The 26,603-nt window shown below is 49.5% G+C and overlaps 2 protein-coding genes across 8 annotated transcripts; one reads left to right on the forward strand and one right to left on the reverse strand.

Annotated features, from left to right (window-relative positions):
- The first annotated feature begins 4,789 nt into the window (after nt 1-4,789).
- Nucleotides 4,790-26,603, forward strand: RNASEH2C (ribonuclease H2 subunit C). 3 transcript variants are annotated; one of them, XM_032282826.1, is made up of 6 exons: nt 4,866-5,127; nt 5,305-5,477; nt 5,554-5,673; nt 7,304-7,352; nt 14,973-14,977; nt 26,571-26,603. In XM_032282826.1, exons 1-6 carry the CDS (start codon nt 4,956-4,958, stop codon nt 26,586-26,588), a joined length of 537 nt encoding a protein of 178 aa, XP_032138717.1. In that variant the 5' UTR covers nt 4,866-4,955; the 3' UTR covers nt 26,589-26,603. The 3 variants fall into 3 exon arrangements, with proteins under 3 accessions (XP_032138718.1, XP_032138717.1, XP_032138716.1); XM_032282827.1 differs by lacking the exons at nt 14,973-14,977; nt 26,571-26,603 and having other exon boundaries at nt 4,790-5,127; nt 5,913-8,075; XM_032282825.1 differs by lacking the exons at nt 14,973-14,977; nt 26,571-26,603 and having other exon boundaries at nt 7,304-8,099.
- Nucleotides 6,119-14,301, reverse strand: KAT5 (lysine acetyltransferase 5). Of its 5 annotated transcripts, none has more exons than XM_032282822.1 (14): nt 14,022-14,301; nt 13,856-13,922; nt 13,465-13,533; nt 13,240-13,376; nt 12,793-12,948; nt 12,629-12,703; nt 12,445-12,519; nt 11,234-11,482; nt 11,067-11,156; nt 8,922-9,062; nt 8,747-8,840; nt 6,981-7,140; nt 6,771-6,852; nt 6,119-6,678 (listed from the first exon to the last, which is right to left on the reverse strand). In XM_032282822.1, the coding sequence occupies exons 1-14, from the start codon at nt 14,031-14,033 to the stop codon at nt 6,544-6,546; spliced, it is 1,542 nt and encodes a 513-aa protein (XP_032138713.1). In that variant the 5' UTR covers nt 14,034-14,301; the 3' UTR covers nt 6,119-6,543. The 5 variants fall into 5 exon arrangements, with proteins under 5 accessions (XP_032138713.1, XP_032138712.1, XP_032138715.1 ...); XM_032282821.1 differs by having other exon boundaries at nt 12,793-12,975; XM_032282824.1 differs by lacking the exon at nt 12,793-12,948.

Genomic DNA, 26,603 nt, shown 5'->3' on the forward strand with positions numbered 1-26,603 from the left:
TATTATATATTTACATATTATACAAAATATATTATACATTATAATATATAACATATATAGTAACATAATATATAATAGGTATATTACATTATATAATTATACTTTATATATGTAGTATATAATGAACAATATGTATTTTATATACATAAAAAACATACCTGCACCCCCATGTTTGTTGAAGCTCTATTTACAATGACCAAGAGATGGAATCAACCCAAATGTCCATCAGCACATGAATGGGTAAAGAAAATGTGGTACATGGCCGGGCGCGGTGGCTCAAGCCTGTAATCCCAGCACTTTGGGAGGCCGAGGCGGGTGGATCACGAGGTCAAGAGATCGAGACCATCCTGGCCAACATGGTGAAACCCCGTCTCTACTAAAACTACAAAAAATTAGCTGGGCATGGTGGCGCGTGCCTGTAATCCCAGCTACTTGGGAGGCTGAGGCAGGAGAATTGCCTAAAACCTAGGAGGCGGGGCTTGTGGTGAGCCGAGGACACGCCATTGCACTCCAGCCTGGGTAACAAGAGCGAAACTCCGTCTCAAAAAAAAAAAAAAAAGAAAATGTGGTACATATAGACTGTGGAATAGCATTTAGCCATGAAAAGAAGGCAATCCTGTCATTTGCCACAACATGGTGGAGCCGGGAGGACATTATGTTCACTGAAATAAGTCAGGTACAGAAATATAAATATCCCATCTTCTCACTTATATCTGAGAGCTAAAAAAATCTGAGCTCATTAAAGTAGAGAGTAGAATTGGGATAATTAGAGGCTGGGAAAGGTAGGGGAGGGGAAGACAGGGAGAGGAAGCCAGTAAATACAAAGTTACACTTAGGTGGAAGGAGCAAAGTCTAGTGCTATTTATCACTGTAGGGTGGATACAATTCACAATAATTTAGTGTAAAAAGCTGGTAGTTGGATCTTGGGAGCAGTGGGTGGTCCACCTCGAGGTGAGACACTGCCCATAATAAAGAAAAAAAAATAAAAAATAAAAAAACAAGAACAATAATTTAGCATCTATTTTCAAAAACTAGAAGAGAGGATTCTGAATGTTGACAACACAAAGAAAGGATATATGTCCAAGGTGATGAATATGCTAATCACCCTGATTTGATCATTACACATTGCATACACACTGAAATTTCACTCTAATTCCACAAATATGTACAAGTGTTGTCAACTAAAAAGAAAAGAGAAAAAAAATTTTAAATAGCAACAATGAATTGGATGATAGCATATGAACAAGTGAAGTGAATATCAGGGGCATCATAAACAGCAGGAACTGGGAATACTCTGTTACAAGAGACCTACAGTACCGCGTAGTATACAGGCAGGCCTTGGAGACAGCAGGGATTTGGTTCCAGACAACCACAATAAAACTAATATTGTGATACTAATCACACAAATTCTTTGGTTTCCCAGTGCATACAAAAGTTATATTTACACTGTACTATATTAAGTGGGCAATAGCATTCATTATGTCTTAAAAACAAGGTACATTTTTTAATTTTAAAATATGATCTGGGCCGGGCATGGTGGCTCATGCCTGTAATCTGAGCACTGTGGGAGGCCAAGGCAGGTGGATCACCTGAGGTCAGGAGTTCAAGACCAGCCTGACCAAGATGGAGAAACCCTGTCTCTACTAAAAATACACACACACACACACACAAAAACTCCATCTCAAAAAAAAAAAAAAATTTTTTTTGAACTGAGGTGAGAGGATTGCTTGAGCCCAGGAGCTCAACACCAACCTGGGCAACACAGTGAGACTCCATCTCTACAAAAAATTTATAAATTAGCTGGGCTGTGGTAGGAGGGTCACTTGGGCCTGGGAGGCTGAAGCTGCAGTGAGCCATGATCATGCCACTGTACCCCAGCCTGGTGACAGAGCAAGCCCTGTCTCAAAAAAAAAAAGAAAAAAAAACTGCTCGGTGCAGTGGTTCATGCTTGTAATCCCAACACTTTGGGAGGCTGAGGCAGTCAGATTGCTTGAGCCCAGGAGTTTGAGATCAGCCTGGGCAATAGATCAAAAACCCGTCTTTACAAAAGATGCAGAAATTAATGAGCCAAGCATAGCGGCATGCACCTGTAGTCCCAGCTACTTGGGAGGCTGAGGTGGGAGGATTGCTTGAGCTTGGGAGTCAAGGCTGCAGTGACCCCAGATCACACCACTGCACTCCAGCCTGGGTGACAGAGCGAGACCCTGTGTCAAAAAAAAAAAAAAAAAAATTAAAAATTAAAAAAATGGTTTTTGCTTGTTTGTTTTTGACAGAGTTTCGCTCTTGTGGCCCCTGGCTAGAGTGTAACAGTGCAATCTCGGCTCACTGCAACCTCTACCTCCTGGGTTCAAGAGATTCTCTTACCTCAGCCTTCCAAGCAGCTGTGATTACAGGCATGCGCCACCACACCCAGCTAATTTTTGTATTTTTTAGTAGAGACAAGGTTTCACCATGTTGGCCAGGCTGGTCTTGCTATGTTTCCTGGGGTGGTCTCAAACTCCTGGTGTCAAACAATCCTCCTCCCTCTGCACTGGAATTGCAGATGTGAACCATCATGCCCAGCCCCTCAGTTTTTAATAGAAACAAATATTAATATAACCTAGGAAGAAATAAACTTTACAATATCTATTAATATCTCTTCTATATGAACAAACCATACAGATATACAAGGAGATGTGAAAAAATGGAATTATGTATTTTATTATTGATAGAAAACTAAAGTGAGCCTTTTTCTAAACTAATCTGCCACTCCGGCCATAGACCACCAGGAATACATCTTCAGCTGAACGAACTGGGTTTATTACTCCTGCACTCTGGGGCATTTCAGTAAGAGGGTGCTAGAAAGGACTTAAGAGGAGGATTTAAGAGGACTTAAGGATTAAGAGGATTTAAGGACTTAAAAGGACTTAAGAGGAGGATAAATCACTGGCCATGTTCAGTGATTTCAGTCAGGGTTTAGGGAAGCCAGGCTTCTCTCTGGCTTGGATGTTGTCAGAAACGGGGGTATGGCTATGACGGACTATCAACGAATCTTACCCAGAAGGAGAGATTAGATGGAGGCTAAGGCTGTACTTGGTAAGGAAACAACAGTCACTTTCTTATGAGAGAAACAGGGATGTTTTGTGCCTTTTGTGGTTTGGACAGTGCTCACCTTTGCCAGCGTTCAGATGTGATGATAGAGTGGTTCTGTTTCTGTCTTGCTCCCTCGTGGTCACAGAGTGACCTTGTGCAATGCTGATGTTCTCTGAAATTGTTTATGTTCAACAGAATACCAAGGCCAGCTCCCAGATGTCCAGGGATGTATAAATTAAATGCAATTTAAATCTAAATTTCCAGTTTTGTGTAAGTTTATGTGAGAACTTGAAAAATACATCTAAGTTGGGTATCTGAACAAATAAACATTAGAGAAGAGCTGAGAAACCAAAGAGAGAGGAATTGTGAAATCTAAAAGACATGAAAAATGTTGATAAATTTGACTACAAAAAAGTAAGTCTTTGTGCTGGGCAAGGTGGCTCACACCTGTAATTCCAGCATGATTTGGGAGACCAAGGCAAGCAAATTGCTTGAGCCCAGGAGTTCAAGACCAGCCTGGGCAACATGGCAAAACTCCACTTCTACCAAAAACATAAAAATTAGCTGCATGGTGGCACAGGCCTGTGGTTCCAGCTACACAGGAGGCTGAGGTGGGAGGCTGAATTAAGCCTAGGAGGTTGAGGCTGCAGTGAGCCAATCAAATCACTGCACTCCAGCCTGGGTGACAGAGTGAGACCTTGTCTAAAAAACCAGACAAACAACAACAAAAATAAGTCTTTGTCCAGCAAAAATCACCTTTACACAGACAGACCACAGATAAAACATTTTCTTTTTTTTTTTTTTTTTTTTTTTTTTTTTTTTTTTTTTTTGAGACGGAGTTTCACTCATGTTACCCAGGCTGGAGTGCAATGGCGCGATCTCGGCTCACTGCAACCTCCGCCTCCTGGGTTCAGGCAATTCTCCTGCCTCAGCCTCCTGAGTAGCTGGGATTACAGGCATGCACCACCATGCCCAGCTAATGTTTTTTTTTTTTTATTTTTAGTAGAGATGGGGTTTCACCATGTTGACCAGGATGGTCTCGATCTCTTGACCTCGTGATCCACCCGCCTCGGCCTCCCAAAGTGCTGGGATTACAGGCTTGAGCCACCGCGCCCGGCATGATAAAACATTTTCAATGCATTTGAGAAAAGGGTTGATGTTCTTAGTAAACTAAAAATAAATACCTACCAACCAATATAAAAAGAGTACATTTCAGAATCGTTTCAGATTTTTACAACGATGGGTCATTAAAAACAAAAAAAGAAAAATACTCAGCTGGGCGCGGTGGCTCACGCCTGTAATCCCAGCACTTTGGGAGGCTGAGGCTGGCGGATCACCTGAGATCAGGAGTTCGAGACCAGCCTGGCCAACATGATGAAACCCCATCTCTACTAAAAATACAAAACTTAGCAAGGCCTGGTGTGGTGCGTGCCTATAATCCCAGCTACTTGGGAGGCTGAGGCAAGAGCATCCCCTGAACCCAGGAGGCAGAGATTGCAGTGAGCCAAGATCGCACCACTGCACTCCAGCCTGGGAGACAGATCGAGACTGTGTCAAAAAAAAAAAAAAAAAAAAAAAAAAAAAAAAGAGGGGAGAGGAAGGGGAGAGGAGGGGAAGAGAGGGGAGGGGAGGAGAAGGGAGGGGGAAAAGAGAAGAGAGAGAAGAGGAAAGGAAAGGAAAGGAAAAAAGAAAAGAAAAGAAAAAAGGAGAGAGAAAACCCTGGGACTTGGACCCAGGGAGGCAAGGCTTGCAGGGAAAGCGTTGGGGGTAGGGGGAACTACACTTCCCGTGAGGCTCCGCGGCGGCTTCCCAAGAGCCCCTGCGCGCTTTCCGCGCCAGCTTCAGCCTCAGCCGGCGAGCACCAGCGTCGCCTTGGAGCGAGGATGGAGAGCGGCGACGAGGTAGCAATCGAAAGGCACCGCGTCCACTTGCGCCCCGCCACGCTGCGCGACGCCGCCCCCGCCACACTGCACCTGCTGCCCTGCGAGGTCGCGATGGACGGGCCCGCCCCGGTGGGGCGCTTCTTCACGCCGGCCATCTGCCAGGGCCCTGAGGGTGAGCCCTGCGGCCGGACTACAGCTCCCGGCAGCCCCCGCGCCGGCCCGCGCGCTCTTCATCGTCTGGGCTTTTGGGGGTCAAGGTCCACCCGGAGGCGGCGGGAGGGCAGCCCTGGGCTCGCCCCGCAGGGCCCAGCATGGGTCCCTGCCTGAGGCCCTGCGCCTCCTGCTCCAGGACTCGAAGTCTCGTTTCGGGGCCGCAGTCTGCGGGGCGAGGAGGTGGCGGTGCCGCCCGGCGTCGTGGGATACGTGATGGTTACGGAAGAGGAGGGGTTGATGGGGAAGCCGGATCCCTCGCGGGATTCCGGGACTTACGACCAAGAAGAGGAACCGCTGGAGCGGGACTTCGTGAGCAAAGGGATAGGGTAGGAAGAGGGTGCGGGCGGGAGCTGCATTCCCGATGCTGAGCCGGCCCCTTCCCCAGGACCGCTTCATCGGAGCCACTGCCAGCTTCAGCCGCTTCACCCTGTGGGGCCTGGAGACCATCCCTGGCCCGGATGCCAAAGTGCGTGGGGCCTTAACTTGGCCCAGCCTCGCAGCAGCGGTGAGTACACAAGGAGCCCCCTTTCTGGATCTTGCCCTGGGTGGAGTTTTGGAACACGGGCTGAGGAGCACAGTAGGGCAGACGGAGCCTGGAGGATTCTACTAGGTAGTGCGTGGTAACCGCGGCTCCCCGCATGTCCTGAAGGGGTTATTCTGAACAGCTGGGTGGTTCCCCGGGTGTGGGGGTCAGCCTGCCGCCCTGTCTTACAAGCCAAACAGCAGAGGCGATTCCTCTTGCAGATTCACGCACAGGTGCCCGAGGACTGAGAACCAGAGCTTGAAATTAAAAGCCGCGATCCCGTCCTTCACAGCAGTAAACCAGTTCTTCACTTTGGAGCCACTGATTTCATCACCCCAATAAAGAAGCTCTTCATAGCACCTGAGTCTGCGCGCCTCAGAGCCCCTAAGCCAGCATGAGCCCCTTTCCCACAAGAACCTTGCAGGGCTCTGGCATAAAGAAACAATTTATTGCCAGGGGCAATGGGGGTAAGAAAGGCCAGAATCTTTTGCAGCCAGCACCCACCCCACCCCCAACTTCTACTTTACAAAAGGAATTTTTACAATACCAGCCCTCTGTACAGAGCTCCCCCACCCCCCATCTCACTGTACACAGCTGCCTGGCTCCCTCTGGTCCCTGGTTCAGAGCAGGCCTGGGCCTGTAGCCAGCTGACCTTGGAGTTGGCCTGAGCCCTGAGCTCGCCTTGGTGCTGGGCACCAGTGGGCCCCTGCTAGGCCTGTCCCCTCCTTTTGGAGCTGTCCTCAGCTCCATCTCCCTTAGAGTGCTTTGTGGGAGTTGCAGTGGGGGCGGGGCAGGGCGGGCTATCAGCCCCAGTCCTGCTGCTGTCTTGCCACTGCAGTGGGCAGTGCCTGGTCACCACTTCCCCCTCTTGCTCCAGTCCTTGGGAGTGAAGTGCAGACACTTGGAGTCGATGCGCAGGAGCCGCTTGAGCATGGCCCGCTCATGCCCGTCCACGATGTCCTCTGATAGTGTGAGGATGTACTGGCCCTGGGCAGAGGAGACGGACCAGCAAGTGGTCAGCCCACAGGTGCCTCCACTCTGCATTCCACACACCTGTCTCCCCTTGCCTTCCTCCCTACCTTGTAGTAGTTGATGAGATTGAGGTACTGCAGAGTGGAGATGACATCCTCCTTCTTGATGCTGGTGATTTCACTGATCTCACTGTGGGAGGGCAAAGGTCAGGTCCCCTGAGAACCTTCATCTGTCCCCAGGAACCCCAGGAGAGAGTGAGAAAGCCCAGGAACAGATAGGCCAGCCATGCACCCCCAGGTAGGCGGGGCCAGGCTCACTTGATGGTGATCTGTGGCCTCTCCCCACTCTCCGACTTCAGCCCCATCAGGATCTCCAGGATGGTTTGGGACCAGTAACTTCGATAGGATAGGAGGCCAAGGTCTGAGAGGGGCTTCTCGGGGGTCCCTGTTTTCCCTTCCACTTTGGAGAGTTCATAGCCTAGAGCAATGGAGCAGGAGAGGGTAAGAGGTCACAGATGAACATAAGCAACATTTGAAAACAGAACACCAAGGCAGGCTGCCTAGTTCCCACAGTGGCCCTGCCACGTGGCACTTCTGTGCCCTCAGGAAGAACTAATGATCATGTATTCACTCTTCCCCAGTGTGCTGAGCACAGTGGAGGGTGTAATGGCACTGAGAGGAACAGCTGTAGTCAACAAGGGAGACCAAAAGCCGGTGAAGGCTTATGGGCAGGGGATGCAGAGAAAATGGCTCATGGGAAGAAAGTGCCTCCAATTTTCCTTTGCCATCCCAGGCTTGGTGTCTGGGCATGTGACGAAGGAAGTAGGGACTGATTCCCATCTCTGATCCAGGCCTGAGGAGGCTTGAATTCTCAGTCAAATCAGTCTTCCTACCTGGGATCTTGGAAGTGTGAGCTGCTCTAAGACCTGAGTGGCCTGACTGGGTGTTTGTGAGGATGCAAGGAGAGAAGGTGCACCAAGGTGCTTCCTAAGACGGGGAGACCATTCCTGAGAGCCAGTGTAACTGACCCGACAGCGGCTTGCACCCTCCAACCCATGCAGACAGCTGAGCAGTGGGAAGCAGTGCCCAGTGAGATCCTCAGACCCTGCACAGGCCTGGGTGGCTTCACACCTCTTTGGCAGGGTCTTCATTCTCCCCAGTCAGGGACCTGGAATGTTTTTTACTACTAGAAGCCCTTCCTCACCCTCAGCTATAACCAGCCTCATAATGGACCTTAGCCCCGTGTGATCCCACCCACATCCCATCTCCATTGTGGTCTGAGCTCCAAGACGGACTTAGACTGAGTTTCTTCAAGCATCCACTTGTGCTACCAGGCTGAGAAGTTCCTGAGGATGTGACCCCATCTGGGCATCATTTAACCAATAAAATTCCTCCAATGGACCATAACCTTGATCAAGTAAAGCCACTGTGTCTTCACCAGGCAAACAGCTAGGACTTCTGTCACCAAGGTCAGAGCTTGGTTATTCCAAGGGTTTGGTGAGTGGTGATGTAGACAGAATGGGGGGTGATGGAGAGTAAGAGGCTGGAAAGGAGAAGGGGGCTCAGGGTTGGGGAGGGCGATGAAGAGCCCATGTGTGATGAAGGTCAGAGTCCCTCTGGCTTTAAGAGATTGACCTCACTGAATACAAAGAGCAATCCATGCTTACATCTGTTTGTTAACAGCATTTTGTACACCTGCCTCCCTGTCCGCAGGGAAAACTGCGGACATTAACCACTGGTCCTTGCCCAAGGACCTGTATCATGGCACACGTTACCAGGTACATGAGCACCAGCGGCTCACTAACCTTCTGCCCATGGCCCCTGACAGGAGCATGTAAGTCAGTTGAGTGGCACTTAGAACCCTGGCCAAGGAGCAAACTGTGGGGCTGAGAACCTACCCCAGATGAGCAGGGCAGTCAGCCTGAATGGAAAGAACCCCAGTAGAGTGCCACCGTTATTCCTGGCTGGCTCCCCTAGAGACTGGGCTGCACAGCCAGGGATGGGAATCACAGTAGCCCGGCACATCTGCCTGTGAGGCACCGATGACGGGCACACTACCCCCTGGCCGCAGCACACATACTCACTGAACTCGATCAGCAGCTTGCCGTAGCCCCGGCGCTGGTAGGGAGGCAGCGTTAGGATGCAGGCCACATTGTAGTCTTCTGTTGACTCCTTCTCCTGGAAAATGGAGACAGGTGAGTGTGAGGGAAGGGACCTGGCTCAGAACAGGGCACAGGGACAGCCTCGGTGGGCACTGACCTTGGAGAAGTAGCCCACAATGTGGAAGCCCTTGCAGTCATACTCCGTCATGACGTAGAAGAGGAAAGGGTCTGTGTCATAGTACAATGTCTTATGGTCAAGGAAACATTTGGCCAAAAGACACAGGTTCTGGGAATAACTCTGCAAGAGAAAAGGCTTGTCACCACTCTGGGTACCCCGCCTTGAGCCTGGTCAGTGGTTCAGGGTCGACCAGAAGCTTCACCGTTTGTGCTCTGCCCCAGGCGGACAGGTGGTAAGTGTTCCTCCCTGGCAGGGCCTGACCCATTCCACCAGCCCACAGCTGAGGCAGGGCTGCTCCTCAATGTTGAAAAGCCTGTGCACCAGAGGTGTGATGGTGTCTGAGTGCCTCCCTGCTGAGTTGGACAATTTTCCCTGCCTTGCTCCGCACACCTCCATCTAGGCCTGACCCAGAGACTCCAACTGCCCCTTAACATTTTTGTTTTTTTGTTTGAGACAGAGTCTCACTCTCTTGCCCAGGCTGGAGGGCAGTGGCGTGATCTCAGCTCACTGCAACCTCCACCTCCCAGATTCAAGCGATTCTCCTGCCTCGGCCTCCAGTGTAGCTGGGACTACAGGCATGTGCCATCATGCCGGGCTAATTTTTCCATTTTTAGTAGAGATGTGGTTTCACCACGTTGGTCAAGATGATGTCAATCTCTTGACCTCATGAACTGCTCGCCTTGGCCTCCCAAAGTGCTGGACAGCAGTCAACAAACTAATGTGTCCAAAGTCAGAATCCAACCACAGCTTCTGAGAGCTCTCCCTTTCTGACAATCTTGGGAGTCTAGCTGCTAAAAAAACCTAACATTCTACATCCATAGTCACACCTTCTGGGAACTGATCTCCAATTCCATGACAGTTAAAGAATTCTGGAATTTAACAAAATAACTGCCTTAGGGGTTACCCCAGCAAAATTATGAATCATGCTGCTTTATTTCTGCACACAACTTCTGCATTTCAGACACTGGGTTTTTTGGTTTTTGTTTTTGAGACAGGGTCTCACTCCTGTCACCCAGGCTGGAGTGCAGTGGTGCAATCATGGCCCACTGCAGCCTTGACTTCCCAGGCTCAGGTGATTCTCCCAACTCAGCCTCCTGAGTGCCTGGAACTACAGATGTGCACCATCACACTAGGTTCTTTTATTATTTATTTTTGAGACAGAGTCTTGCTCTGTCACCAGACTGGAGTGCAGTGGTGCATTCTTGGCTCACTGCGACCTCTGACTCCCTGGTTCAAGCGATTCTCCTGCTTCAGCCTCCCGAGTAGCTGGGATTACAGGCACATGCCACCAAGCTAATTTTGTATTTTTAGTAGAGACAGGGTTTCACCATGTTGGCCAGGATGGTCTCAATCTCCTGACCTTGTGATCCACCCACCTTGTCCTCCCAAAGTGCTGGGATTCCAGAGTGAGCCACTGCACCCAGCCAATTTTTTTTTTATTTTTAGCAGAGATGGGGTTTCTCCATGTTGCCCAGGCTGGTCTTGAAATTCTGGGCTCAAGTGATTGGCCCCCTCAGCCTCCCAAAGTGCTGGGGTTACAGGTGTGAGTCACTTTGCCCAGCCAGAAATTGCTTTTTAACCACCTGCTGCTGGGTACTGCCACTTGGATGCCCAGGTCCACATTAATAATTACAGAATGGTGGTTAATGCAGCATCTTCATCACCTGAGCTCTGTCCCTTGTAAGAGCCTTCCCTCATTCTCCCTTCTCTGCCTCTCAGCCAGAATGATCTTTGCCTTTCACAAAGACCATCTCTGCATCCATGCCTACTCCTCAGAATGCCACTGCGAGAAATTCCCTCAGCCACTTTGTCATCCACGTCAAGGCTCAAAGTTAACCTCTCTGAAGCTCTGCTGACCACCTCCTTTGGGTCCTGCTAACCTACTCTCGGTTTCATGACACGACACTGGAATCTAAGCGGTTGTTGGTATGTCTGTCTCCCCATGGACTGTAAGCTGTCAGAGAACAGACACTCTCATTCCTGGCTACCAGCACCTGCCAGACAGCAGGAACTCAATAAAAATGGGCTGCACCCATCTGTTGGTTCGACTGGTCAGTTTTCCTAAGCAAGAAGAAACTGTCATTTGACTTTACCCCACAGCCCCACTGCCTCTCAGGCACTAACCTTGTTCTTACGTCCATCAATCTCAAAGAAGGAGATGGTGCCTTTGCGGTAAATCTCATTGCCTGGAGGATGTCGTAGGTCACACTTAGTCTGAGGGAGAGAGGAGGATCAGGGACGAGGGCAAGGTGGAGGGTGCTGGGAAGGCAGCCTCCCTGGACCCCTCATACCAAGTGACGCTGAAGACACTTGAGGCTACGGCCGTACTTGAGGCAGAACTCGCACAGGTAGAGGACAGGCAATGTGGTGAGCTCCTGTGGGTACGGGGAGAAGTACCATGGCTTGAGGCGGTGCCGGCCCAGCTCAATACACTCAATGTTCTTCATCCGGGTGACAATGTCGTCGTGGCTCCGGTCAGACACCAGGCTGCCAGTCATGCGTGGTGCCGACGGTATTCCATCTGAGCTGTCCTGGGAGTCCTGCCCGGGGCGAGTGGAAGACACCAGGTTAGAAGAAACAGCTCAGCAGGACACCACAGCTCACAACGCTTCAACAGGTTTCCTTCAAGCCTAACAGCAACCCTATAGGGGAAGTACCATGATCCCCAATTTCCAGACGTAACATTTGAAACCCTAAGGGACTGATGATGTGGAAAAGATCACCCAATGACCATTTTGGAGACGGAGTCTCACTCTGTCGCCCAGGATGGGGTGCAGTGGCGCAATCTTGGCTCGCTGCAACCTTCACCTCCGGGGTTCAAGCGATTCTCCTGCCTCAGTCTCCGGGGTAGCTGGGATTATAGGTGCCTGCCACTATATCTGGCTAATATTTTTTTTTTTTTTTGAGACAAAGTCTCACTTTTTTTTTTCCCAGGCTGGAGTGCCAGTGGTGTGATCTCAGCTCATTGCAACCTCCACCTCCTAGGTTCAAGCATTTCTCCTGCCTCAGCCTCCCAAGTAGCTGGGATTACTGGTGTGTGTCACCAGGCCCAGCTAATTTTTTATTTTTAGTAGAGATGGGGTTTCACCATGTTTCACCACCACGTTGGCCAGGATGGTCTCAATCTCTTGACCTCATAATCCACCCACCTTGCCCTCTCAAAGAGTTAGGATCACAGGTGTGAGCCACTGTGCCCTACCAATTTTTTTATTTTTAGTAGAGATGAGGTTTTGCCATGTTGGCCAGGCTAGTCTCAAACTCCTGACCTCAGGTGATCCACCCGCCTTGGCCTCCCAAAGTGCTGGGATTACAGGTGTGCACCATGGCGCCCGGCCCCAATGATTCATTTAAACCACGTTCTGCCTGGCTCCTAATCCTACCAACACTAGCCCTGCCCATGCCCACCACCCCTTCATTTTTAATCCGATCACTAACTCACTCTCCACCCTGCCTGCATCCCTTCCTTTTCACCCAGCTCCCTTCTGCTGCTCCCCAGACCCACCTCATCAGTGCCCAGACAATTTGATTTTCGCTTCCGTCCTGGCTGGGCTGCCATTGCCCTACGTGCTGCTCCATTCTGCAGATGAGAGAGCAGGAAAAGAAGGGATGACTGTGAGATGAGCCTGAAAAGGGCCACCAGAGGGTAAAAGAGAGGAAAGGAACAAGGAATGGTTTGGGGAACTCACCTGGGGAAAAACCGAAGCTGGGGCTGTCTCACTGGGCACTGGAGTTGCTGGTGAAACCACCTCCACCTTCCGTTTCTGCAGAGAGAAACCAACAAAGGTGGGTCAGAAGGTAGAGAAGGTGGGACCTGAGAAGAAAGCAAGGTCCCTGGAATTGCTGAGGGTACCGTTGAGCGGTGGTTGGGCTGCAGGCAGGAGCTGGAGGAGAGCGGCTGGTCAGGCTCGCCACCGGGAATGGCCTCCCGCTCCTTGGGCAGGTTGAAGCGGAGTGTGATCTGGACCGGGATTGGCAAGGTCTTCCCGCTGGCCTGGGCCGAGGCCGGCTGTAGAGATAGGTCCAGGGTCTTCCTCTGGGGCGGGGATGGCAGTGGGATGGGGAAGGGGAAGAGGGGCCCCTCAGCTCAAAATTATCAAACCCCACCCTCTGTCTTCTGAAGGACACAGGACTAACTACTGGACTCTGGGAGCTACATATGCAATTTGGCCCCCATCTTTTGCAAGCTGAAGTCAGGATAAGAGGATGCCGCCTCCTGCCCATCCAGGAGCCCCTAAATGCCAACAGATAAGAGAAATAGGAGGCAGGAGAGAAAAGGTGAAGTGGGGGACCTACTCACCACCTCTCTCTCTGGAGAGCCGGGACGGGACCCAGGAAGTCCGTTCTTGGTGGGGGTCTTGGCCTCTTTCTTGGGGAACTGGATCTTCTTTAGGTCCAGCCGCTCGTGCGTCACCCATTCATCCAGACGTTTGTTGACTGTAGCAGTGGGGATGGCTCAGGAACGAATGCCAAAGACTGCCCCCCAACCCTACCCTGCTGCCCCCACCTTAGGCCCAGAACTCACAATCAATGTAATGGACGTAGAAAAGCTTCCGGCCACTGATGTCCTTCACGCTCAGGATCTCGGCCAGTGCTATGAGAATAGCATAGGCAGGGGACTTAGACGGGCCAGGCCATGAGACTCCACCCTTCCACTACCTCCACCCCCAGGCCGGATCCCTAAGGTGCAGCACTTGGAAGGTCTCATCCAAGCCTCCTTCAGTCACAAGTGCCACCCATTTCCGGACCCCTCCCTGTACCTCTCAGAGCAGCTAAGAGCCACGCCCCTTCGTCGGAGTGTCTGAGCCTCGCCCGCCCCATAATTCCAGAGGCCCCTCCCCATCCCGGGGGTTCAGTTGACTCCCTCCCGCCCCTCGCCCTCAGGTTCCTTAGCCCCGCCCCCCGACGTCACTCACGCCACTCATCTTCGTTGTCCTGGTTCCGCCGCAGCACGGGTAGGCGGCAGCCCTCGATTATCTCCCCCTGGGGAGACAGCGCGGCGCCAGGGTCGGCTACTGGGGGGCCTCGGGCTCTACCCACCTCCCCTGGCTCCCTCCGCCCCGCCCCGGGCACCGGACTCACCACCTCCGCCATCTTCCCTCCCTCCACTGCCACTTCCGGCCCCTCTGGGAGACGTCACTTCCGGAACCGAGCGCGCTGCAGCCTAGGGCCTCACGAAGCCCCTATAGAAGACCTTTGAGAGACACCGCCACCCAGCTGCCAGCGGCAAGACTGCCCCTGTGGCTTGGGGGGAGAATGTGGTGTTACAAGCCTCAGACCGAGCCCTAAGTGGAAACCCCCCCCCAACGTGCACAGCGATTGGAGAACTACTGAGCCCGTCACCTGACGCCCACCGAGTGCGACGCTGGTCACGTGGATGCGGAGCGGGTCACGTGTCAATACTGTTTGGGGTTTGACAGAGGGCAGTGCTGGGGCGTCTCCTCGTGGCGGCGGGAGGTGTCGCCAGGAGTGAACTGCTAGTGCCGAGCTAGAGGCCGAGAGGCTGGAGGAAGGGAGTGGCTTTAGAGGGGCTTCAACGCTCTTCCAAGTCAGTGGACTTCATTCCGTAGGTAGGAGGATTCAGGGAAGATTCCTAGGTTTATTTTATATACTACGCTTTTTTTTTTCTGAGATGGAGTCTCGCTCTGCAGCAGTGGCGCGATCTCGCCTCACTACAACCTCTGCCTCCTGGGTTCAAGCGATTTTCCTGCCTCAGCCTCCGCTGTAGTTGGGACAAAAGGCGCGGGCTGCCACGCCGAACTAAATTTTGTATTTTTAGTAGAGATCAAGCAATCTTCTCGCCTCAGATTCCTCAGGCTCCGGAGTAGCTGGCACTATAGATGCGCACCACCAAGTCTGGCTAATTTTTGTGTAAACAGGGTTTCGAGGCCAGGCTGTTCGTGGTGGCTCACACCTGTAATCTCAGCTACCTCCAGTCTAACCATGAGAAAAACATCACACATATCCCAATTGAGAAACATTCTACAAAAGGTCAATGAATAATCCTCCAAACGGTCAAGGTGTCACCGGTAGACAACGTCCAGGTTCTTGGACAAAATGCACAAAGCAAGGAAAGAATGAACGGATTCATTGGAAATGAAAGTACACTCCAGTGTGGGAGCCAGCCTAGCATAGGGGCTCAAGGGCCCAGTTACAGAATTTTTTTGAAGTTTAATTACTCTCTGGAGGATTCCATTGGTTACTTCGGATCCGCCGTATGTAAATGAAGAGGATGAAGTGAAGTTACAAAGTCATTTAGGGAGTACACCCTATGGAGAGGATATTTCCTGTCATTGCTGAAGTGTGAATCGGCCGTGTGAATCGGCCGTATATATGTTCCCTGCCTCCGGATCCTATTTTCCTGCCTCAAAGGTGGCTGGACATGGTGGCTCACACCTATAATCCCAGCGTTACTGGAAAGGGATCCAATCCAGACCCCAAGAAAGGGTTTTTGGATCTTGTGCAATAAAGAATTCAGGGCTAGTCCATAAAGTAAAGTAAAAGCAAGTTTGTTAAGAAAGTAAAGGAGCCGGGCACGGTGGCTCAAGCCTGTAATCCCAGCACTTTGGGAGGCCGAGGCGGGTGGATCACGAGGTCAAGAGATCGAGACCATCCTGGTCAACATGGTGAAACCCCGTCTCTACTAAAAATACAAAACATTAGCTGGGCATGGTGGTGCATGCCTGTAATCCCAACTACTCAGGAGGCTGAGGCAGGAGAATTGCCTGTACCCAGGAGGCGGAGGTTGCGGTGAGCCGAGATCGCGCCATTGCACTCCAACCTGGGTAACAAGAGCGAAACTCCGTCTCAAAAAAAAAAAAAAAGTAAAGGAGGCCGGGCGGGGTGGCTCACACCTGTAATCTCAGCACTTTGGAGGTGGGTAGATCACAAGGTCAAGAGTTTGAGACCAGCCTGGCCAATATGGTGAAACCCTGTCTCTACTAAAAATGCAAAAATTAGCCGGGCGTGGTGGCAGCCGCCTGTAGTTCCAGCTACTTGGGAGGCTGAGGAGAATCGCTTGAACCCGGGATGTAGAGGTTGCAGTGAGCCGAGATCAAGCCACTGCATTATAGCGTGGGTGACAAAGCAAGTCTCCATCTAAAAAAAAAAAAAAGGAAGTAAAGGAATAATGAATGGCTACTCCATAGAGCAGCCCTGAGGGCTGCTGGTTGCCCATTTTTATGGTTATTTCTTGATGACATGCTAAGCAAGGGATGGATAATTCATGTTTCCCCTTCTCAGACCATATATGGTAACTTCCTAACGTTGCCATGTCCCTGGTAACTGTCATGGCACACTGGTGGGAGTGCAGCAGTGAGGACAACCAGAGATCACTCTGGTGGCCATCTTGGTTTTGGTAGGTTTTAGTCGGCTTCCTTACTGCAGCCTATCTTGTCAGCAAGGTCTTTATGACCTGTACCTGGTACTGACCTTCTGTCTTATCCTGTGGGTTAGAATGCCTTAACCTCTGGGAATGCAGCCCAGTAGGTCTTGGCCTCATTTTACCTAGCTCGTATTCAAGATAGAGTTGCTCTGGTTCACATACCTCTGACACTAGCACTTTGAGAGGCCAAGGCAGGCAGATTACTTGAGGTAAGGAGTTCAAAAGAAGAATATTTCGTGACATGAAAATTATGTATGAAATTTAAATTTCAGTGTTCATGAGTAACATTTTATTGGAACATAGCCACATTTGTTCATTTACATAGATCTATGATTCCTTTCACGTTAAAACTCAGTACTTGTGCCTGAGACGCACAGCCCACAAAGCCTAAAATCTTTGTTGTCTAAAGTGTTTGCCAACTCTTGCTTTAAACTTGTGTGCTATCTGTTTAACACAAAAATTGGTAATTTGGTTCTCAGTATGCACACTGACTTGTCACTAAACATTCTCTAGCACTATTTTAATGATTAAGTAGTGTTTTGTCATTTAGATACACCTTAGCTGCCATAACCCATCCTGTTATTTGTTGAATATTCAAATTATTTCCAGTATTCCTGTTACAAACAGTGCCACAAAGAGCATACTTATACATACAATTTTCCACGTAGTCAACTCAGCATGATTTGCATTGAAGATATAAGTGGGTGTATTAGGGTTCTCTAGAGGAACAGAATTAATAGGATGAATGGATAGGTAGGTAGGTAGGTAGGTAAGTAGATAGATAGATAGATAGATAGATAAAGGGGAGTTTATTAAAGTATTAACTTAAGGGATCACAAGATCCCACAATAGGCTGTCTGCAAGCTGAGGAGCAAAGAGAGCCAGGCCAAGTCCCAGAGCTGAAGAACTTGGAGTCCAGTGTTCGAGGGCAGGAAGCATCCAGCACAGAAGATGCGGGCTGGGAGGCTAGGCCCATCTGTTCTTTTCACGTTTTTCTGCCTGCTTTATATTCGCTGGCAGCTGATGAGATTGTGCCCACCAGATTAAGGGTGGATCTGCCTTCCCCAGGACAGTGACTCAAATGTTAATCTTCTTTGGCCACACCCTCACAGACACACCCAGGATCAATAGTTTGTAGCCTTCAATCCAATCAAGTTGTTAGTATTAACTATCACAAGTGCACCCCTTTTCAACCCATACACATCTCCTGAGGTCATACATAATCTTCAAATAAAGACAGTAATAAGGTCATAATTAAGCCTAACGTAATGCAACTATCCTTCGTACAACTGGAAACACACCAATCCCCAACACAAATACAATTAAATAAAGTGAACAGTGCTTAAATGCTGGTATGAAGTCAATAATCTTATGTCACAAGACAGAGGTAAAGGAAATAAAGATATTTTCTTTTTTTTTTTTTTGAGACGGAGTCTCACTCTATTGCCCAGGCTGGAGTGCAGTGGCACATCTTGGCTCACTATAACCTCTCACTCCCAGGTTTAAGTGATTCTCATGGCTCAGCCTCCCAAATAGCTGGGATTACAGGTGCGCACCACTGTGCCCGGCTAATTTTTGTATTTTTAGTAGAGGTGGGGCCATGTTGGCCAGGCTGGTCTTGAACTCCTGATCTCAGGCAATCCACCCATCTTGACCTCCCAAAGTGCAGGGATTACAGGCATGAGCCACCCTGCCCAGCCGTAGCTGGTATTGATGACTACCTTCTTCTGCTATGCATTCTGTATTCTCTTTGCCTTCAGCAAGCACCTCAGCAGTTTTTTTTTCCCGGTGGAGTGACCCAGATCTTCATTCCTGAGGAGTCTGGGCCATTTGTACTCCTGCCCAGATTGGGCTGTTGTATTTCCCACTGACCTCAGTCACAGGGCATGGCAATACTAAGAGATGCTCTAATGGATCTCCTGTATTCCATGCATATTCTTCCTTACCTCTGTTGTGGAGTATTAGACTGATTTCATCTTGATAGTCTGGATCAGTCACCCCAGCCAACACTGAAACTCAATTCTTAGCCTGTTGACTTACTTAAAGGTAGGAGGATCCCAAAGTGCCCAGGTGGCAATCTTAACTTCCAGTTTAATGGAATCCTGGTGGCAGCATTCCTCCCTCTGGAACTAAGACCTCTAGGCCAGCAAGACTTAATGTTTCGGGAAGAGGAAGCCAATATTTTGCTAGTGGATCACCGGAGGTGATGGTGAGTGATGCCACTTCCACTTCCATTCCTTGATTCCTGGACCCATGAATCCTGGCTATGGGAGAAACAGTACCATATATTGGACGCTGATTCAGAGCATACACGGCCTTCTGGAGAACTTTGCCCAGGCCTGCAAAGTATTGTCACCTAGTTGGCATTGTAACTGCAACTTCAAAAGGCCATTCCACCGTTCTATCAATTCAGCTGCTTCAGGACACGGTGGAACATGGCACGACCAGTGAGTTCCATGAGCATGAGCCCACTGTCCCGCTTCTTTAGTGGTACACTGAGTGCCTTGGTTGGAGGCAATGCTATGTGGAATACCATGACGGTGGATAAGGCATTCTGTGAGTCCACGGATGGTAGTCTTGGCAGAAGCATTCCATGCATGATAGGCAAACCTGTACCTGGAATAAGTGTCTATTCCAGTGAGGACAAACCTCCGCCCTTTCCATGATGGAAGAAGTCAAATAAAATCAACCTGCCACCAGGTAGCTGGCTGATCACCCTGAGGAATGGTGCCCTAACGAGGGCTCAGTGTTGGTCTCTGCTGCTGGCAAATTGGGCACTCAGCAGTAGCTGTAGCCAGGTCAGCCTTGGTGAGTGGGAGTCCATGTTGCTAAGCCCATACATAACCTCCATCCCTGCCACCATGGCCACTTTTTTCATGGGCTGATTGGGCGATGACAAGGGTGCTGGGGAAAGAGGCTGAGTGGTGTCCATAGACTGGGTCATCCTGTCCACTTGATTATTAAATTCCTCCTCTGCTGAGGTCACTTGTTGGTGAGCACTCACATGGGATACAAATGGTTTCAGTTTTTGACCACTCGGAGAAATCCATCTACATACCTCTTCCCCAAGTTTTTTTGTCACCAGTTTTCCAATCGTGCTTCTTTCAAGTTCGTGACCATCCAGCCAAACCATTGGCTCCAGCCCATGAATTAGTGTATAATCCCACATCTGGCCATTTCTCCTTCCATTGAAAGTTCACAACCAGGTGCACTGCTCAAAGTTCTGCCCACTGGGAAGACTTCCCTTCACCACTGTCCTTCAGGGATGTCCTAGAAAGGGGCTGTAATGCTGCAGCTGTCCACTTTTGGGTGGTGCCTGCATGTCGTGCAGAACCATCTGTCTTCTGCACAGATCAAATGGGAGAGTTGAACGGGGATGTGGTGGGAATCACTACTCCTGCGTCTTTCAAGTCCTTGATGATGGCACTAATCTCTGCAATCCCTCCAGGGATGTGATATTGTTTTTGATTTACTATTTTTCTAGGTAGAGGCCGCTCTAATGGCTTTCATTTGGCCTTTCCCAGAATAATAGCCCTCACTCTACCAGTCAGGGAGCCAATGTGGGGGTTCTGTAAGGTGCTAAGTATGTCTATGCCAATTATGCATTCTAACACTGAGGAAATGACCACAGGATGAGTCTGGGGACCCACTGGACCCGCTGTAAGTCAGACCTGAGCTAAAATTCCATTGATTACCTGACCTCCATAAGCCCCTACTTTAACTGTGGAATCACATGACATTTTGGGTCCCCTGGAATCAACGTCAGCTCAGAGCCAGTGTGCTCTGAGCTGCACAGTTGCCCCGGTAAAAGGCCAGAGGTCTCCTTGGGGAAGGGTGGGAGAAAGAGTCACTGCCTAAATTGTCAGTAATGTAGTGGAATCCCTCCTCACGGGGACCCGGCCTTCCCTTCATTCAAGGGGTTTTGGGTCTGTAAATTGGCTCAAGTCTGGAAACTGAAGGGCTCTGATTCTCTATTTTATAATTCAAATTAGTCTTTTGTCTACTCAACCTAGAAGTTTTCTGCTTGTATAAATTAAGCAGGAATGCAGGAGGCTTCCTATCAATTTAACTTCTAGGAACACCATGATTATGTAGCCAATGCCAGAGCTCTACACGAGTCAGACTATTCTGATTGCCGCTTTGCCTCAGCTATCCATTGCAGTAACTACACCCACCTTGCCTTTGACAGTTGAGTCCCACCACTTGGCCCCTGCCACTTCAAGATCCAATTATTCCCATTTTATTTAAATGTTTTAGTTGAGTGACTGTGATTCCCACTGTTAGATCTGACATACGGAGAAGAGCAATTATTGGGCTCTTCAAAGATGCCGGACCTGTCCTCACAAATCTACTTGGCAAGGTGTAGGGTAAGTGTATGTCTTCTGTACCCTCCCAGCTGGGATGAGTAGGTCTAAAATGACTAATCCACTCCACCATCTCAATCTCCCTAAGCCTTTGGATCCCTTCCTCTACATTAAACCAAGGGAGATCAGGCATTTTCAGCTCGCTCACAGTGGGCCATCTTTTAATCCATATTTTAGCTAACCAAGAAAATAAACTATTAGAAACTTTTGGCTGAGTCAGGCAGATGATAACTTGAGGTTGGGAAATGAGACTGGCCTGACCAACATGGAGAAACCTGGTCTGTACTAAAAATACAAAATTAGCCAGGTGTGGGGACACATGCCAGTAATCCCAGCTACTCGGGAGGCTGAGGCAGGAGAATCACTTGAACCCTGGAGGCAGAGATTGCAGTGAGCTGTGATCGTGGCATTGCACTCCAGCCTGGGCGACAGAGTGAGAATCCATCTCAAAAGGAAAAAAAAAAAGAAAGAAAGAAACTTTTTTAACTCTCTGAGCTGCAACATTAAATGCAGGGTCCCTACTTAATGGGCCCAAATCAACAAATTCAGCCTGATCCAACTCTATGTTCCTTCCACCATTATCACATACTTGTAATAGCCATTCCCATGCCTGTTCTCCAGGTTTCTGTTTATATAAATTAGAGAACTCAAACAGTTCTTTTTGAGTGTAGCATACTTCCTCATGGGTCACACTCTCAACCTCACCTCTAGGGGCTGCTAGGACTGTAGTCTAGTTATAGGTCTAGAAGCAAACAGAGGTGTTCAGGGTGGCTCCTGAGGAGAATCAACATTATCTTGCCTGGCAACTGCGTCAGGGGAGCCATCACTGTTGCCTCAGGCAAAGCAGGGTTTATCTCCTCAGACAAAAGCGGAGAGGCTGATGGCAGCATGGGTCGGAGAGGGGATGTTGATGGGCAAGCTGTTGCTTCTGGCAAAAAAAGGTTCATCAGAGTTTACAAGCTCAGTGTCCCCAGCTTCCTCAGGGTCCTCCCACACATTTGCACTCCACGTTGCAGGGTCCCATTCTTTTCCAGCCAGTGCCCTCGCATGAACAGTAGACACCTTTCATTGCTGGTCAGCCACTTCCATGATAAGAGCTTTTGTCTGTATTTCCACAATTTCAGCTCTTTCTCTAAGGAGAAAAGACTATCACTCAGGACAATCTTAGCAGATTTGAGGCTCAGTATCTGCTTCTGAAGCTGGGAGACAGAATCCCTGAGTTCATCATTTTCTTTCATCACTTTGTCCACTGAACTTAGGAGCAACCAACCAGTGTCATTATCATCCTTGGTTCTCCACATATGGGCAAAGGTATTATGTATAGAATCACTAAACTCCTTGCCTCTCAGGAGCAGTAAATCAGGAGTGGCAAATGCATGTATTTTGCATAACTCTCTAAACAGTTCATGCCAAGGACTATCAGTGTGCTCCATGCTATTAGAAGTAAAGACGCCAGCATTTTCGGGTCTAATTATATTAAACAGCCAACTCCAGAAACCCCAAAACCAACAAAAGAACTTCATCCTTAATATTCTTTTCCTCTAGAACCACTCCTGGTACCAAAATCTGTATTAGCTGTATTAGTCAGGGTTCTCTAGAGGGACAGAATAGGAGATTATATTATTAAGTATTAACTTACATGATCACAAGATCCCTCAATAGGCTGTCTGCAAGCCGAGGAGAAAGGAGAGTCAGTCCAAGTCCCAGAACTGAAGAACTTGGAGTCCGATGTTCAAGGGCAGGAAGCATCCAGCACAGAAGATGCGGGCTAGGAGGCTAGGCCCAACTGTCCTTTTCACATTTTTCTGCCTGCGTTATATTCACTGGCAGCGGATTAGATTGTGCCCACCTGATTAAGGGTAGATCTGCCTTCCCCAACCCACTGACTCAAATGTTAATTCTTTTGCCAACAGCTTCACAGACACACCCAGGATCAATAGTTTGTACCCTTCAATCCAATCAAGTTGACACTCAGTATTAACCATCACAGTGGGTAGAGTACATTTGCATTTTAGAAAGATCACCCTGATGGCAGCATCCTTGGGTTGGAGGAGGTTGGACCACAATAGGAGAGACGAATCAGCAGATGTCAAAATCAGCCATTCACTGATAACAGTTAATAAATGTTTATCCAGGACCTACTAAATATTGCAATAAGCACAGTTTTGGTTCCTGTGTCCTTGTCACAGTGGCATCCTACATTGCAAATCCATTGCCCACTTCCCAGGCTTTAGTGGTAAATTGGTGGCATTTGGCATGGTTGGCCACACCTTCTTCCTTGAAACACTCTTTTCCCTGCTTCCGAGGACACCAGACCCTCCTGGTTTCCTTCCCACTTCCCTGGCTGCTCCTATCTCCTTTGCACGTTCCTCTCCCTCTTTCTGACCTCTAAACATTCACAAGACCCAGGTTCAGTCCTGGACTTCATCTTTGTATTTACGCTCACTCCCTTAATGGTCCCCTTGAAGATCTTGGCTTTAAATGCCATTCATATGCTGAGGTTTCTCCAATTTGTGTCTTCGACCCAGATTTCTTCCCCCAACAAAACTCTCACTGCCCACTCATCACCTCCATTTGGATGTCTAAAGGGCACGTCCAAAATCAGGCTCCCGATCTGCCTTCCCAGCCGCTTCTCCCACCATCTTTCTTGTTCCTGTCAATGATCATTTCATCCTTTCAATTTCTCAAACCAAAGCTTTTTTTTTTTTTTTTTTTTTTTTTTAATGAATAGGGAGAGGGCCTCACTATGTTGCCAAACTGATCTCAGACTCCTGGCCTCAAGAGATCCTCCTCCCTCGGCCTCTGAAAGGGCTGGGATTACAGGCATGAGCCACCACACACAATCACAAACCAAAAATCTTAAAGTCATCCCTGACTTCTGTGCTTTTGTTACATTCAATCTGTTGACAAATGCTCTTGGCTCTGCCACTTTTTCATTTTTTTATTATTATTTTTTTGAGATGGAGCCTCACTCTGTCACGCAGGCTGGAGGGCAGTGGCATGATCTTGGCTCACCCAGCTGGGACTACAGGCGTGCGCCACCATGCCAAGCTAATTTTTGTATTTTTAGTAGAGGCAGGCTTTCCGTATGTTGGCCAGGCTGGTCTCGAACTCCCGACCTCAGGTGATCCACCCATCTTGGCCTCTCCAAGTGCTGGGATTACAGGTATGAACCACCGTTCCCCGCCAGCTCTGCCACTTCTATCTGCCTTTGCCATTGCCACTCTGGTGCAAGCTACCACCATCTTTTCACAGAACTCTTGCAGTAGCCTCATATGTAGGAAGAGGAGAGATCCTTTAAAAATATAAATCAAGGCCAGGCATGGTCACTCCTTCTTGTAATCCCAGCGCTTTGGGAGGTCAAGGCAGGAGGATTATTTGAGGCCAGGAGTATGAGATCAGCCTGGGCAACATAGCAAAACCCCTGTCTCTACAAAAAAAAAAAAAACTACACACCCACCCGCGCACACACAAACTCACACAAATCCAGCCTACCCTCCTCCCACCACCCGATTATTACTGTTCTGCCTCATCCCTTCCCGCCCACTCTGCCCCAGCCCAGCTCTCTGCATTCCAACCACATTGGCCTCCCTGTTGTTTTAGCAAAAAGCAAAAAACAGCTCTTTGCTGTTTCCTGCCTGCAACATTTTCTCTCCATTTATCCACTGGGCTTTATCCCTCACTTCATTCAAGTCTTTGCTCAAGTGTCACCTTCCGTGGGAGGTCTTTTCTGACTTCCCAGTTAAATCTGCCCACTCCTACCCACCCATCTCCTGCCCTCCTCATCTCCCTCCTTCTTCTCCACTTCAGTTTTTCTTTTTCATTTTCTTTTTCTTTTTGTTTTTGAGATGGATTCTCACCCTGTCTCCCAGGCCAAAGTGCAGTGGTGCCATCTCAGCTCACTGCAATGTCTGCCTCCTGGGTTCAAGCAGTTCTCTGCCTCAGCCTCCCAAGTAGCTGAGATTACAGGTGCCCACCACCATGCCTGGTTAATTTTTTTTTTTTTTTTGTATTTTTAGTAGAGACGGGGTTTCACCATCTTGGCCAGGCTGATCTTGAACTCCCGACCTCATGATCCACCCGCCTTGGCCTCCCAAAGTGCTAGGATCACAGGGGTGAGCCACTGCGCCCGGCCTGCACTTCATTTTTCTACATAGCATTTATCCCCAACCCTCAAATTACAGATCTTCCTTACTCACTTATTTACTGTCCTTCGCTCACTAGAACGTAAGATCCGCTAATGCAGCATTTACATTATTGTGGCTATTGCTATTTTCCCAGCTGCTGGCATAGTGCCTAGCCTATAGCAGGCATTCAGTGAGAGACCTTCAAACAGATGAGGCACATGGTCTCATCAGGGGGCCAGAGATGCACGCTGACAGTTACTGCAGAGAGTCTAATGTGATGGGAAGGAAGCCCAGGCTGCGGCCCAGGAAGAGGTCTCAGAGCCTAGAGGATGAGGTGACGTAAGGGGCTGGGGACATTCCATGCAGTGGGGCCAAAGGGATAAAAGCAGAAGGAGAAAAAAGAAACAGCCGGGTTAACAGGGCATCTGCCATTAACATTAATTGAGCACCAACTATGTGCAATACCTTGAAGGGGCAATGTGCACAAAAACAGATGAGACCCTGCTTTAGGGGAGGCCATGAGCAATTAAACACAGTAAAGCAAAAAAGGATCTCTTTGGATCGTGGCGGGGGCCGAATCATGGGACAGTGTGATCCTGCCCAGTGTGGCCCCACTCTGGGACCATCACTGCAAGTCACACAGCACCCATTCAAGCTGGCTTCGTTGGGGAGGCCTTGACCCAGGCATGCAAGGCTTCAGAAATGGCTTCGCCTGGGGACTCAGCAATGTCACCGCCAGCACAGTTTCTGTCTCCATTGCCATCTCCTGGGGGTTGACTGCTCTTATGCTTGACAGATGGCGGCCCATAGCTGCAAGGCCTGCATGTGTCCTCCTTCCACGGAGGAAACTCTCTTCCCAGCTGTGGAAGGAAGGTACTGGGCTGCCCTTGGACCCTTGGATTGAACCCCTTTTTCTTTTTTTTTTCAAGATGGAGTTTCGCTGTTGTCGCCCAAGTTGGAATGCAATGGTGCCATCTCAGATCATGACAACCTCTGCTTCCCGTTCAAGTGATTCTCCTGCCTCAGCCTCCTAACTAGCTGGGATTACAGGTGCCTATCACCATGCCCAGCTAGTTTTTGTATTTTTAGTAGAAACAGGGTTTCACCACATTGGCCAGGTTGGCCTTGAACTTCTGACCTCGGGTGATCCTCCCACCTTGGCCTCCCAAAGTGGTGGGATTACAGGCATGAAGCCATGGCACCCAGCCAGATTGAATCATTTTAGGGAATGTGCCTCTGCCTCTGCCTCAGCCAGTCCCTCTGGCCAGGAAGATGAAAGGTCACTGCTTTAGGCAAACCAGGACCCACCCCTGCAGCTGGGGTGGGTCAGTCCCATCCAAACAGTACGGGTGTGACAGCTGGGGGAGGGTGGAACAACTGCTGGGAGGCGGTTGGGTGTCCACTGCAAAAGATGACAAGTGACCTGAGGCAGGATCATCATGCGGATGGAGGAGGACAGAGGCGAGAGAGAGAGAGAGAAACAGAGTCCCATGGAGGCTGGAGACTGGCACAGGCAGATGCCACCCATTCCCTTGTGCAGGACTCATTCCCTTACCCCTCATGCCGCTCTCTGGCCTCTCACTGCCCTTCCTGCCTGGGCACTCTTCCCTGGCCAACACCTTCTTGGCTTAAATGCCTCTTCCTCCAGGAAGCCTCCAGACCTCACAGCCCCAGCTGATTGTGACTGGACAAGTCTGTCCCCCCCACTTGTGGGGCTGCGTTGTCATCCAATTGCAGCAGCACCATCCAGTGCCAGCACAAAGGAGACTCTTAGTGAACATGTGCTGGA

Source organism: Sapajus apella, unplaced genomic scaffold (assembly GCF_009761245.1).
Source record: "Sapajus apella isolate SASKATOON/1434 unplaced genomic scaffold, GSC_monkey_1.0 scaffold14, whole genome shotgun sequence".
NCBI classification, from domain to species: domain Eukaryota; kingdom Metazoa; phylum Chordata; class Mammalia; order Primates; family Cebidae; genus Sapajus; species Sapajus apella.